At 40.7% G+C, this 15,048-nt stretch overlaps 1 protein-coding gene across 4 annotated transcripts in view; it reads right to left on the minus strand.

Moving 5' to 3' along the window:
* Positions 1-15,048, minus strand: part of LOC134347862 (dual specificity tyrosine-phosphorylation-regulated kinase 1A) — a 156,350-nt gene that overhangs the window by 44,645 nt on the left and 96,657 nt on the right. For all 4 annotated transcript variants that reach the window (XM_063050399.1, XM_063050397.1, XM_063050398.1 and 1 more), the window contains exon 5: positions 1,890-2,078. In XM_063050399.1, coding sequence (XP_062906469.1) covers positions 1,890-2,078 — 189 coding nt within the window. The remainder of the gene's footprint in view (positions 1-1,889; positions 2,079-15,048) is intronic.

The raw sequence follows: 15,048 nt of genomic DNA on the forward strand, positions 1-15,048 counted from the left end.
TGCAGCAGCTAACGGACTGGTGCAGAGCCAACAATCTGTCTCTGGATGTGAACAAAACAAAAGAGATGGTTGTTGACTTCAGGAGGACATGGAGTGACCACTCTCCGCTGAACATCGACGACTCCTCTGTACAGATCATTAAGAGCACCAAATTTCTCGGTGTTCACCTGGAGAATCTCACTTGGTCCCTCAACACCAGTTCTATAGCAAAGAAAACCCAGCAGCGTCTCTACTTTCTGCGAAGGCTGAGAAAAGTCCATCTCCCACCCCCCCATCCTCACCACGTTCTACAGAGATTGTATTGAGAGCATCCTGAGCAGCTGCATCACAGCCTGGTTCAGAAATTGCACCATCTCGGATCGCAAGACCCTACAGCGGATAGTGAAGTCAGCTGAGAAGATCATTGGGGGCTCTCTTCCCGCCATTACAGACATTTACACCACACACTGCATCCGTAAAGCAAACAGCATTATGAAGGACCCCGTGCACCCCTCATACAAACTCTTCTCCCTCCTGCCATCTGGCAAAAGACACCGAAGCATTCAGGCTCTCACGACCAGACTATGTAACAGCTTCTTCCCCCAAGCCATCAGACTCCTCAATACCCAGAACCTAGACTGACACCAACCTACTGCCCTCTACTGTGCCTATTGTAATGCCTGCACTGTTTTGTGCACTTTATGCAGTCCTGGGTAGGTCTATAGTCTAGTGTAGTTTTTGTATTGTTTCATGTAGCACCATGGTCCTGAAAAACGTTGTCTCATTTTTACCGTGTACTGTTCCAGCAGTTATGGTCGAAATGACAATAGAGAGTGACTTGACTTGGTATTGTGTCAGGAAACCTTCCTGAGCACACCTAACAAACTCCACCCCATTTAAAGCCCTTGCTCTAGGGAGATGCCAATCAATATTGGGGAAATCAATATCTCCCACCACGACAACCCTGTTAGTATTACATCTTTCCAGAATCTGTCTCCCTGTTTGCTCCTCAATGTCCCTGTTACCATTGAGTGGTCTATAAAAAACATTCAGTCAAGTTATTGGCCCCTTCCTGTACTGAACTTCCACCCACAGAGTACCATATACAAGATGCACTGGAGCAACTAACCAAGAATCTTTAAGCAGCACCTTCCAAATCTACGACAAGTTGCCCTCTAAGCTAAACACTATCCTGATTATATTGGCATTCCTTACTGTCACTGGGTTGAAATCCTGGAACTCCCCAATAGCATTGCAAAAGTACACATACTTCATACTGCAGTGATTCAAGAACCTTCTCAATTCACTGCAACTTTCACAATGGGAATTAGTGCTAAGCAACCAACTTATGCCTCAGCCTCCAAAGCCCACATCCCTTAAATGAATGAACAAAATAGTAACACTTGGGTTTTCACTGGAGCTGGTCTGGCAGATTTTATAGACTACTGGATGTTCATCCCATTGATAACTAATTTGCTTCCATTAGATATTACACAGTTTTCTTCCAATAAACCCATGAACTATAAAAGGGAATGAAAAAAGACTGATCTTAGAAATCTAAAATTAAAAAAATAGAAAATGATTGAAATACCTAGGAGTTCTTCTATCTGAAATCATATTTCAGTTTCTGTTCACGTGGATATGGTCTGACCTGCAGAGTACTTCCAGCATTTTTCATATTTATTTTAAATAGTAACACAGGAACGGGGGCCCAGAAATGTAACATAGTTCACTCAGTGAACAGACTTCTGAATAGCAAATTAATAGTTTTACCACTTTAAAAAACAGGATTATTACCTGGGGATAAAGGAGACAACCTATGGTATGTGGATATAACTCTAGTTCTGAACTTACTTTAATCTATAATTACCCTAAAAGCCAACTAGTTTGTTCATAAAATTAACACTAACCTGCCCAAAGGACCCTTTCCCAATTAAGGAGTCAATTTCATAGCGGTCCATCCACTTTTCCCCATTTTTTACTATGTAGTCATAGTTGTCGTCATCGTAGCCATCATTATAAACTTTTCTTTCCTTTTTATGGCTGGAATCATCGCCTTGACCCTGTTGGTGCCGTCGTTTCTTTTTTGCATAGTATACCTGAAATATAAAGAAGAAATTCACTTCAAATATTTGTACTGTTTACCAAAGCATCTGCTGAGTATCTAACAAGGGCCAGATCGTAAAAAGCTGGTCACTTTGCTTGCTTGCATTCCAAAATAAATATAGTTTACTTACCAATCTGATGCATTTACAACCTTGCAATGAAAATTTCCACAAAAGTAAATTTATTTGTACAAAATGTAACAAAGGGCAGGAATTGCTTGCAGAAACTAAATCCAATTGCTGCAATGACAGTCTGAACGCTTATTTATAATAAGAGTATGACAAAGGTAAATTTCTTCTTTCTTATGGCTGGTGTATATTCAATATGAATTGCAGTAAAAATTCTGCACTTGGCAACGCTTGTTGTTATACATTTGGTTCTGTGCAAAACCAGCAGATGCAAGTCTAAAGGTTACACATAGGGTTAGCAAACAAATAGATTTCTGTTAAATCACTTTCTGGAAGGTTTCTATTATGTTCTAGCCTTTGCTAATGCATGGCTCAATGTACTCAATCTGAAATACTGACCTTAGTTATAAAGGATAGATGCACATTCCTATACCATGGGGGTAAAAGAGTACTAAAGCCAGAATGATAGAATTACCTTAATTTCTCAAACATATAAGATTGCCAGTAAGGGAGACAAGCACTTTTTTTTTGCAAGTACGCCCCATTGTTCTAAACTGAACAAAATGATGCAAAAAAGATTGTGTAGTTAGTTACAAGTCATATTACTGTAGCAAAATCTAATTTATGCCTCATACTATATTTTACAATTTAAGTTAAAAATCTGAATAACAGACACAAGATTCTTTAGATCTCAAAAGAGAAGAACGCTCTACATGCAGCCATACCACTTGCAATCATCCAGCAGCAAAAGGAACAAATCAAAGGTATAACTTATCCCATTTCTCCCATTTGGAGGAATGTTTTGACTGATTGAAAACTACCTTTTCAAGGTGAGCACATGTAATGCACAGACCAATCGAAACTGCTGGATAAATTACAGCACAGAAACAAGCTGTTTAGCCCATCAGATCTATGCTGGCTTCCTGAAGAGCAACTGCTTCAATCCCACTTATTAGTTTAAATGGAACACCCATTTCAATAATCAGTCCTATTATCCTAGTATATTCCTGTTAGTTTCAGTAAGACCAATTCCCTTTTTCATAGCCCTGTTTGATATATCTCTGCTATCTTTACAGGGAAGGTTCAAAATTAGCATTATATACAAACGTAGATTAGAAACTATTCACTTTACATACTGTATGTTTGGCCCATTACTTGTATACCTGCTAGAACTAACAGCTCTGTTCAAGCACACCAGGATCTTATATAGTAATTCCTATTCCCTGCAATCAAACTATTTTCTGCCCTTCATTGCTCAAATGAAAAGAACTCCAGCTTCTCCAGTTCAAACTGGGAGCTGAAATGCATGTCCCTGGAGTCATTCCAGTGTATCCCTTCAAGAGTAACTCTGCAATGCTCCTATACAGTCTTTCATTGGTACTGAACATAATTATACAAATAATCCAATTCAGAGCCTGAACTGCCTGGATGTACTCCACGCTACAAGGCATCTTAGATCCTTTATAAACCATTTTCTCTTTCTGCACATCCGCAAAGTTTCAGATTTTTTTTTATCATCTCAGTTGTTATATATCCCTAGGAATGGTGCTATTTAGACTACAATCTTCCATCATTCTTCATACTCATTACATTTAATAAATTTCATTACATTTAATAACTTTGAAATTTTACTACATACAGTTTTATCCAAATATACAGCTTTGTCCAGACAATTGCCTGGAACCCAAACCAACTTAAATCAAAATTGGCATAATTCTCATTTTCCATTTTCACTTCACTCACTCCCAGTAAACACTAGACAAGGAGAATCAACTCAAGTTACAACTCCTGTCCAGAATAAGGCGTCAACTTTAGATTCTCAGCAATAGGACACAAGCAATACTTGAGATAAAGGCAAGGTATTCATTAAAACAATTAAATCACAACAGAGTAAAAGTTTTTTTGAAAATTCCCTCTGAAGAACAAAATCTTCACTACTCACTTAATTCTCTCAAATGCTTCAAATCAACTACAATACTCACCACAGAAATATTCTTAATCCCACCATCATTTCAAATCAACTCCCCATGTCCAACTTCTTCAAGGATCTTGAACACAATGTAACCTGAAAACCGCCATAGCATGAACTCTTACAGCAAATCTCTTAATTTCTGATTGCACAAACATCCAACCTTCTCTTCAGCCTTCAGCATACTTGATGACTCCTCTAGCAATTGCTCATTGTTAGCTTTGCGTCACCCAAGAACCTACTTGTCTCCTGATTTCTCAGCTATACACTTCCTGTAAATATTGACAAGATTGTTGTGACCCCCAATTACAAACCAGATTACCTACCAAAAGAGTCCTTCCCTCTCATCTATCTGAAAATGAAATCAAACACAATTTTCATAATTAACTGCAAAATGAGCTTCAAACTACAGACACCATTATATCCAAATTTCCATATCCTATTTCAGTTTGTCTGCCAGATTACTTTAACTCATCCCTGGCAAACCTCTCTCAACCAATCCTCAGCAAACTCAAATTCATGCAAAATCGAGCCACCTACACCCTAAATTTCCTTACATTCATCAATTCTTCCAGAAGAATTACTCCTCTGGGCCAGAGCCCATCAAAAACACACGGATCTATAGCCCAATAATTCTTTGGGAAACCTGTATTCCTCAGATTGCCACTGAAATAACTTGCTCAGCTTTCTACTACCTTCAGAATATTCCCTTCAATAGCTAACACCTAGCAATAGCTTAGCATGTCTTTCTTAAATCACTTACTCATTTGCCTCCTTTAAAATGAGCCTTAAGGTATACCATGTAACGAGCTATTACCTTGTTACTATTTTGCTTGCTATCTTTCCAGTATAGCACTGTAGAACATTTTCTGAAATTAAGCGCACTACTGAAATATATTGATGATCTTGTGATTTTTGATCTTGATCATTACCAATTATGCACGTGAGCTAGAACTGAATCTTTGATGTTTTTAAATCAGTGCACATGGTTTAGTTCTACATTGATGAATCAAAGGGGCCAAGGGGAAACTCCAAGATGCCATCTTCTCAATAAAATGCATCATTTTAATAGTTGCAGGATAAGAAACCAATTCAGTTCATATAATTCATTTACTCATTTAATTTGTTTAGTGTACTTCTAATACCACAAACTCTTGCAATATCAGCATTATGCTGGAGTTAACCAATGCCAACATGATCAAAAATGTTTTAGTCCTCGCAATCAAAATTATAGTACTTCAGACCTATTTTATATAACTTTTGATCATAACATTAATATCTTATTTAAGAAATCTGTTTCAACCATTGTTTTCTTCCAGAGCTCATCACAAAATGAACTACATCTCATCACACCAAAAAATAATCAAAGCTACAGTTACAAAACTGCATGTGGCTCACAGCATTAAAGATCCAAGTAAAAGGATAAATCAGCTTTCGGGAACATTACATTGGATTCATGACCAATTGGCAGTATTTGCGTATAGATACTTTTTTTAATAATTTGGTCATGCACAAATTATTACTTTGACAAAACACTTCTAAAGTGTTCATTTGAAATAACACTTTAATGCGGTAAACATTCATTAATCTCAAATTTAAGTCTGCTCTACTCATTGTGTTAGTGAAAGCTCCAAATACAATGGTGTAAAATGATCCCTGATTCTACCTCTGACTACGATTCTGCTATTCAATTCTGCTTTGAATTGTACCACAAGACCTACTACTATTACTATTTCATGCAGTGTAATCCAGATCGCAAAATGTAATCATTCAGGAAAGTACTGCAGATAGAATATCATGATGTAGTAATATGGCCAAAACAAGGCTACTGAGATTTTGTGCACAAATGAAAATTATTGTATTTTGGCAGAAAGAATATGAAAAAGCACTACAAACAAAATAGTAAACTGAATGGAGATTATAGAAGCAGGAAGATCTGATTCTTTTGCCAATCACTTTAAATTTCCAGACAGCTATAGTTAGTTTAAATTAATGGCTTTTAACTTTGATCACATATTTATAATGGTACTCTGTTAAACAAATTTCAAAGTTTAACTACCTCCATAGCATTTATCAAGAACCCTAGCATCTCCAGCACAACCAGTCTGTAATAACTCCATACCGGGATTTATCTGATCATAGTTTATAAATGTCAATTAATTTTGACTTGAATTGTTGTCTTCATGGCATGACGTGACATGCTCAAGATCTGCTGAGTGAACCCTCCCCTAAAAATTATCAAATGATTACACGTGCAATAAACTATCATCTAGCTTCATTAGATGTAATTTGGAATATTATAACCAGTACTAGTTATCTAGTATGATTTCTCTACTTTAACTGGTCAATCCTTCAGAAACTTGATCATTTATTTTTATTCAAACCAATATCACTACTGCTTCCTCCTTTATGCCTCTAAATTCTGCTTTCTCTTATCGAGTGATGATAGGTATAAATAATTCACAAGAATTTGTTTGATTCCTCTTCAATCCTTCCACCCTTTCACCATAAAGATGTTTGAAAAGTCTGATTCCAATTCAATTACTAATACATTGACAAATTCAACACTTACACTCCTTTTTCCTGAAGATCTCTTGCAAAATATACAGCTTTGTTCAAAGTAACATCCATCCTTTCCCACTCAATCTACTCTGTCTTTCATGAAGCAGTGAACTTTGTGTGGCCTTCCTTTCCCCACTGCATGTGTATTCTAAACCTGCATGACCTGCTGAAATCTCAATTAACAATTAGTTGGAGTACAGGAAGGAGAGAGAGAACCTCCTGTTATGGTGTCATGACAACAAGCTTTTCCTTAATGTCAGGGAAACAAAGAGCTGGTGGTCAACTTCAGGAAAGGGGTGGTGCACATGCTCCTGTTTACATCAACAGTAATGAGGTCAATAGGGCAGAAAACTTCAAGGTCCTTTGAGTGGATATCACCAATAACAAGTGGAGCAGCTCCTCTATTTCCTCAGAAGGCTTAAAAAATTTGTTATGTTCCCTTTGACCCTGACCAGTTTTTAACCAGTGCACCATAGAAAGCATCAAACCTGGATGCATCACAGCTAGGTACAGCAACTGCTCTGACCAACAGCAAAAAAATGCATCAACTATTTACTTCAGCACACCAGCCTCACCTCTGAAAGTGTGCACACTTCACATTAGCTCAGTAAAGACCATAAGATATAGGAACAGAAGCAGGCCATTCGGCCCATCGAGTCTGCTCCACCATTCAATCATGGGCTGATCCAATTCTTCCAGTCATCCCCACTCCCCTGCTTTCACCCCATACCCCTTGATGCCCTGGCTAATCAAGAACCTACCTATCTCTACCTTAAATACACCCAATGACTTGGCCTCCACAGCCGCTCGTGGCAACAAATTCCACAGATTTACCACCCTCTGACTAAAGTAATTTCTTCACATCTCAGTTCTAAAAGGACGTCCTTCAATCCTGAAGTCATGCCCTCTTGTCCTAGAATCCCCTACCATGGCAAATAACTTTGCCATATCGCAGCCATCATAATCTAAGATCCCAACCACCCGAGGCATTCTCTCTTCTCCTCTTTCCACTGGGCAAAAGATGCAAAAGACAAAGCATGTACCATCAGGTTCAAGTTCAGCTTCTATCCCATTGTTACAAGATCTTTGAACTTAGTACAATAAGATGGATTGTTAACCTCAAAATTCACTTGGATATAGCCTTTTACCCTACTGCCTGTTTGCAGCTTCTCTGCAATGGTAAACTGGTAAATATTGCACTGAAGTACAGTGAAAACAACTTGCCTTACAACCGCTTCAAAAGGTCAATTCTTTACAACAATGCATTGAGGAAGACAGGTTAAAACAGTAACAGAATCCAAAATATGCGTTATAGTTACAAAGAACGTGCAGTGCAGACAAGAATCACAGTAACAGTTAGTGGGCATGTCTCAGGATGATTAGGGTTCTTTATGATGGATGTTGGCTTCTTGAGGCACCGCCTCTTGTCATCGATGGGTTGTGCCTGTGATGGAGCTGGCTGAGTCTACAACCTTCTGCAGCCTTATGATCTGTACATTACAGTCTCCGTACCAGGGTGTGATACAACCAGTCAGAATGCTCTCCATCATCCATAGAAATATGCAAATGTGTAACATAACCAATTTCTTCAAATCCAAAGTGCCACTACCATGCCTTCTTCACAATTGCATCAGCATGCTGGGCCAAGATAGATCCTCTGATATGTCGGCAGCCAGGAATTTATAGCTGCTCACCCTTTTCACTGCTGACCCCTGAGTACTGGTGTGTATTCTCCCAACTTCCCCCTTCCTGAAGTCCACAATTTTTTGGTCTTGCTGGCAAAGTGTAAGGTTATTATTCTGACTCTCAACCAGCCAATACCTCTCACTCCTGTCTGTCTCCTTGTCACCATCTGAAATCCTGTCAGCAACAGTGGTGTCATCAGCAAATTCATCAATGGGGTTTGAGTTGTGCCTAGCCACACTGTCATGAGTGTAGAGGAAGTAAAGCAGCTGGCTAAGCACGGATGCTTGAAATGCACTTATGTTGATTGTCAATGAGGAGATGATATTTCTGATCTGCACTGACTGTGGTCTCCCAATAAGTGAGTCCAGCATCCAGTTGTAGAAGCCCAAGATTTGAAGCTGTTGTTTAAAACTGGGAGAATGATGCTGTTGGACACCAAACTGTGATCGATAAACAGCAACCTGATGAACATTTTGCTGATGCTTAGGTCCTCCAAAGTCGAGTGGAGAGACACTCGTGAGGTTGTGTCCACTGCAGACCCGTTGTGCTGATCGGTAAATTGTATTGGGTGCAGGTCCTTGCTCAGGCATGAGTTAATTTTAGCCACGACCAACCTCTCAAAAGCACTTCATCATAGTGGATACGAATGCTACAAGGTGACAGTTGTGAAGGTGACTCACCTTGCTCTTCTAAGATTGCTGCCCTTTGAAGCAGGTGGAAACCTCTGACTACAGCAGGGAGGAGGTTGAAGATTGGTCAGATAATGATCTTTCCCCTTAGTAATCAACCAAGGACATATGTTTGAGGAAGAATATTTTTCCACCTTAGTTGAAACCTGGAACAGCCTGAGCATCACAGGTATCCTCACAATATTTATATATGCACCCTTAATGTGGGACAATAGGTAGCTGACGGCTGACAGGCCCATTTTCTTGCTTTGTGATGCTTGCCTTCCTAATTGCTCACTGCACTACTACGTGGACTCAGGCCTAGGGGGCCGGCGTCAGGCACGATGATGGATTCTCCACTTCTCCCTCTCCCTCATCAGTATGCTCAGTTCATCTACATTAGCCGCGCCACTGTCTTCTAGGAGCGTGTTGACCATAGTCTTGGGAGGGCGCCCAGGGTTCATCCTCTCGTGCTTGGGCTCCCATATGATGACCAGGCTGGCAGGTAGCTCGGGATGGCGTAGACAGTGCCCTGTTAGTTGCAGTCTTCTTGCCTCGATTTTAGTGGTGAGCATCTGTAGGTTGTTATAGAGCTCAACGTTTGTCATGTGCTGTTGCCAACTCACGTCAAGAGCCATCCGGAGCATTCGTGTATAGCAACCATCTAGAGACTTTCGCATCGTCTTGGTGGGTGTCCACGTCTCGCATCCGTACGTGAGAATGGACTCTAAAATCCTGTTTTTAAGCCCTCTGGTCAGGTTCGACTTCCAGATTTCCTTCATGTCATTCATAGCCCTCCACACCACCACCTTCTGTATCTTTATGTTCTTCTCCGAACTCATCATTCTTGACCTGAGATACTTGTAGTCAAAGACTTTCTTAATGGTATCATTCTCTACAGTCTTGAGAGTACCTTCATCGCAGTTAAACGCCATGTACTGTCTTTTTAGCATTTAGGTGAAGTCCAACTTTATTGCATTCTATTTCCACTTTTGTCAGTAGCTGCTGTGCTTCCTCCATCTGGTCAGAGAGCAGGACTATGTCATCTGCAAAATCGAGATCCGGGGAGCTTAACTGGTCTGATCCTTTTGGTTCGCCCTGGTTTTACGGTAAAACCAAGCTTGTCATGATCTTTGGTAGCTTGACGCAGAGCGTAATCAAGGACGATTATAAAGATGTAGGGTGTCTCCTTGCAACACACCAGCTAGGAGCTCGAACACTGCTGTTTCTCTGTCTGGTGATACAAATTTTGCCTTGGTTTTGGTACAGCTGGACTCTATTGCTCTCAGTAGATGGTCTGGCACTCCGTAAGCTTTCAGGATCTTCAGCATTTTACCTCGGTGAATGGAGTCAAAAGCTTTCCGAAAATCAATGTAAGTAAGCGCGGCTAGTAGGTTGTTCTTCTCGACTTCCTTGATGATCCTACGAAGAGCAAGTATTTGCATTACTGTTGTGTGCTTCTGCCGAAAACCATTCTGATTGAATCTGACCTTGGGGTCAATGGCGGTGCGAATCCTGTTCAAGATCATCCGAATGTATAACTTTGCTAAGATGCAGGTCAAGTTGATACCGCGGTAGTTATCTGTCTTTGGGAGGGATCCAGACTTGGGGACTGGGGTAATGTTTGAGAGTGATCACTGTTCGGGTTTGTCGCCTTTCATCAGGGCCATATTACATATGTCCAGCAAGATGGCATCCAGGTCGCAGTTCTTCAGGACATCTGGTGGTATCCCATCTGGTCCAGTGCTCCTGCCCCGTTTGAGTGCACATTTGGCCTTCTTCAGTTCCTCAATGGTGAATGGGCCGTCATTGATGTCGACTTGCGTGAGTATCATGGGTATGTCCTCTTCTTCTTCCGTGGTTGGTGGAGGGTTTCCCAGCAGGTTCTTAAAGTGGGTAAACCATGTCAGGACACGGTCCTCTGCTGTTTTACCACTTATTTGACCTGATGGGGACTCCTTCCGTCTACTGATCTCATTGACTAGGCGCTATGCTTCTCCATGCTGCATGTCTTCATTAACAGCTTCTATCTCTCTCATCCTCTCAGCTAGTTCCTCTTCCTTCAGTCAGTCACAGGTGGCAAAGAGATTCTGCTTTGCTGTCTTGAACTTGTCTCTTAGCTTTTCTGTTTCGCTCCTTCTAAGTTCGGCATGACAAGCCTTGACCACACTTCTTGCTGTGACGATGTCAGGATGTTTCGAGATCCAACTCTTCTTGATTTGCTTCACAGTAGGCAAACTCTTTGTTGCATCTGTGTGCGCGTCTATGAGCCGTTGATAGCGGTCGGTGGCAGTCCCTTCTTCCTCCCCTTCCAGTAGGCCGAAGCGATTTCTCACCTCCACTGTGCACTGGGCTTAAAGAATAGGTTGTGAGGAGAATGCCATCCAGTCTCTCTTCTCCTTAGGGCCTGTGGCTTTGGGTTGCCGCAGGCTCAGTCTCACTTGCATTGACACTACTCTATAGTCAGAACTGACCAAGTTGAAGGTGCTGTGTTTCCTGTAGATGGAGGCTCTGTTTTCATATATCCACAGTTTACCAGCTCGCTTCTTGAATTGTGTGTTGGCGGCAATAAGACTGTGTTCCTGGATGAAATCACTAGATTTTGTCCATTTCTGTTGGTAAAGTCTTGGTATGAGTATGGAACATCTTCCAGTCCGACCTGGGCATTAATATCACCGAGCACAGCCTGGAGGTTATGTGCCGGTATTGAAGTGACAGCTTCGTGAAGTTTACTATAGAAGGCCTCCACCTCCTTCTCCTCGCTGCTGTTGTGCAGGGAGTAACAGACGATGACAGAGGTCGCTGGGATTCCGTCGAATTCCGCAGTAAGGATTCTACTCACTGCAGATGCACAGTAACTTTCAGTGATTCATGTTCTAGGACATTCCAGTTCTTCTGAATAGAAATCCCTTTCAACATTTAAAATATATCCTTTTTTTTTTCTATCCAAACATATAACCATTTCCTATATATTTTTCCTCAGTATATTCCACCTGTCATATTCTCATCCATCCTCTTTATCTGTCCATACTCCCTTATTTCTTCATCATCTCTGTACCTCTGTGTTCCCAAAATAACACATTCAATAAACTTTTTTTTCCATCTGTTAACCCGGGGTCCCCAACCTTTTTTGCACCGCGGACCGGTTTATTATTGACAATATTCTTGCGGACCAGCCGACCCGGGGGGGGGGGGGTAGTAGGGTTGCCAACGGACAAGAGTAGTCTTAAATACATTGTGTTTACCCCAAGACTACCATGACCATGAAACCTTGCGCGGGCACCTGTGTGCGCATGCGTGTACGTGACAATTTTTTTTCTACAAGTCATTTTTAGCGATTCTGTTCGGGGGATGGGGGGGGGGGAATCACGACCGAAATATAGGTGATAAGTGGCTAATACACTCACTTTCGTTTCTAAAAGGGTTTATCTAACGAATTTAATATTAAACACACAGCGCATATTTTCCTCGCATGAATATAGTGATAAGTCAATTATCAGGGGAGGACAGGGGAGCTTGAAGTACGTGTTGAACGAACTTCCAGTAGAAGTGGTAGAGTCAGATCCGATATTATCATTTAAAAAAAAAATTGGATAGGTATATGGACAGGAAAGGAATGGAGGGTTATGGGCTGAGTGCAGGTCAGTGGGACTAGGTAAGAGTAGCCTTCGGCACGGACTAGAAGGTGGCCTGTTTCCGTGCTGTAATTGTTATATGGTTATATAAGTCAATAGCATCATAACATTTTAAGTAACGTTTGGATATTAAACACACAGCACATATTTTCCCCGTATGAACATATAAAATCATTGCAACACACCAATATCGCTGAATCAGTGGGAGCCTTGGGCTTATTTCCCTGCAACAAGACGGTGCCGTCGAAGGGTGATGGGAGATAGCAATACTCGAAGGGGGTTCCTTATGTCCAGTCTATTCCACAATTTAGTTTTCATTGCATTCATTGCAAATATATGTTGGAAATGGAAGCAACGTTTTCAGTGCTTTCATGGCTATCTCAGGATATTTAGCCTTGACTTTGATCCGGAATGCCGGCAGAGATGTTATGTCAAACGTACTTTTCAGCTCGTCGTCATTTACCAGCTCGAGGAGTTGATCGATCATAAAATACCTTGTTTAACTGGTTCAGCCTGCGCTGACATGGATGACGCGTGCGTAATGACCTCGCGGCGTTCATGTTCAACAGTGGTCGTGACAGGGAATGAGGAAAGGTGAGCTGACTGATATCGCCAAATCATATCGTTTCCTCGCGGCCCGGTAGCGTATGCTTTGCGGCCCGGTGGTTGGGGACCGCTGTGTTAACTAATCCTTAGCACATAGTAATACATTACCCCAAGATTGTGTATTGCAATTTTGTCTGTTAATGGAAATTAAATGGCATCTGATGGTCCTAATACACTATTCAATAGTTTTCCTCAACTTTTCTGCTTGGTTACATTTTCTTTTGAAGTTGTAACAATGTATTAAACACAAGTTCCCCTTCAAAAATCATGCCAAGTGTGCTTAATTCTATTATCACTTGATTAATATTTTCCCACCACTTACCGTACTGTGCAAAAGTCTTAGGTACATATATAGCTAGGGTACCTAATAATTCAGCACAATACTGTAGTAACTGTATTGCACTGTACTGCTGCCACAAAAATCATTCATGAGATATGTGAGTGATATGGGACTCTTGTGGACTGAGAGTGGGAAGGGGGCTTGGAGAGGGGAATCATGGTTGGGACGGGGGGGGAGAGAGAGATAGAGAGAGAGATAGAGAGAGAGATAGAGAGAGATAGAGAGATAGAGAGAGAGATAGAGAGAGAGATAGAGAGAGAGATAGAGAGAGATAGAGAGATAGAGAGATAGAGAGAGAGATAGAGAGAGATAGAGAGAGATAGAGAGAGAGAGAGAGAGAGAGAGATAGAGAGATAGAGAGAGATAGAGAGAGATAGAGAGAGATAGAGAGATAGAGAGATAGAGAGATAGAGAGATAGAGAGATAGAGAGAGATAGAGAGAGATAGAGAGAGAGAGAGATAGAGAGATAGAGAGAGAGAGAAAGAGAGATAGAGATAGAGAGAGAGAGAAGCACCAGAGAGACATTCTGTAATGGTCAACAAACCAATTGCTTCCAATCAAATAACCTTTCCTGGTGTCTCATTGCTGGATGCATCTGCACCCATGCCACTCCCGCCCCAGCATTCCTTCTGCGACATTTGGCTCATACCCTTCTGGTGGCACTCCATCCTCGCCACTCCCAACATCCTTTGCTCCCACCAAAATTACAAATTCACTCTCCTCTCTACATTGACAAATACAGTACTGTTCAAAAAGTCTTAGGCACCCTAGCTGTATATCAGGTAACTAATCAATAGTTATTTGTTTTCCCTCTCTCTTTCTGAAAATATGCAGATATATTTACTACATTCCCAAAAGTCAAAGCCATTCTACAATGCAAAATTATGGAAAGAGACAATATCAACCTTCTCCGCAGCTAGCTCGCTCAAATCTTGAGGATGCAGGTTCTGGAATTTTATAGAAAATGTCAATTAATTTTCCAATTTTAAAACCAATGGCAATGTCTTTCAATGAAATTTCCACAATCTTTGGGAGGTTTATGCTTTTTCTTCCATAAAGACAGATAAAATTTAAATTTCTTTGCTTTTTGTTGCCCAATTTTTTCTGCACCCAAGAGACCCAAATCAATATCAGCAGACCTCTACCTGTTTAAATATCAATGGAGTGTTTTTATGTTTCTCGTTACACAATTAGCATATTATACTTCCTTTACAATGACTTAATAAGACTTCAGATTTACTATTTTTTTTTAAGAAATGTTATTAAGTATTCTCTTCTAATACTATATTTAGCTCCATTCAAGAGCTAAAGCTGGATCACTTTTATCATTGGAGATTTGTTTTAAATATATAAAAATTACTTGTATGT

This window comes from Mobula hypostoma, chromosome 6 (genome assembly GCF_963921235.1).
Source record: "Mobula hypostoma chromosome 6, sMobHyp1.1, whole genome shotgun sequence".
Classification (NCBI taxonomy): domain Eukaryota; kingdom Metazoa; phylum Chordata; class Chondrichthyes; order Myliobatiformes; family Myliobatidae; genus Mobula; species Mobula hypostoma.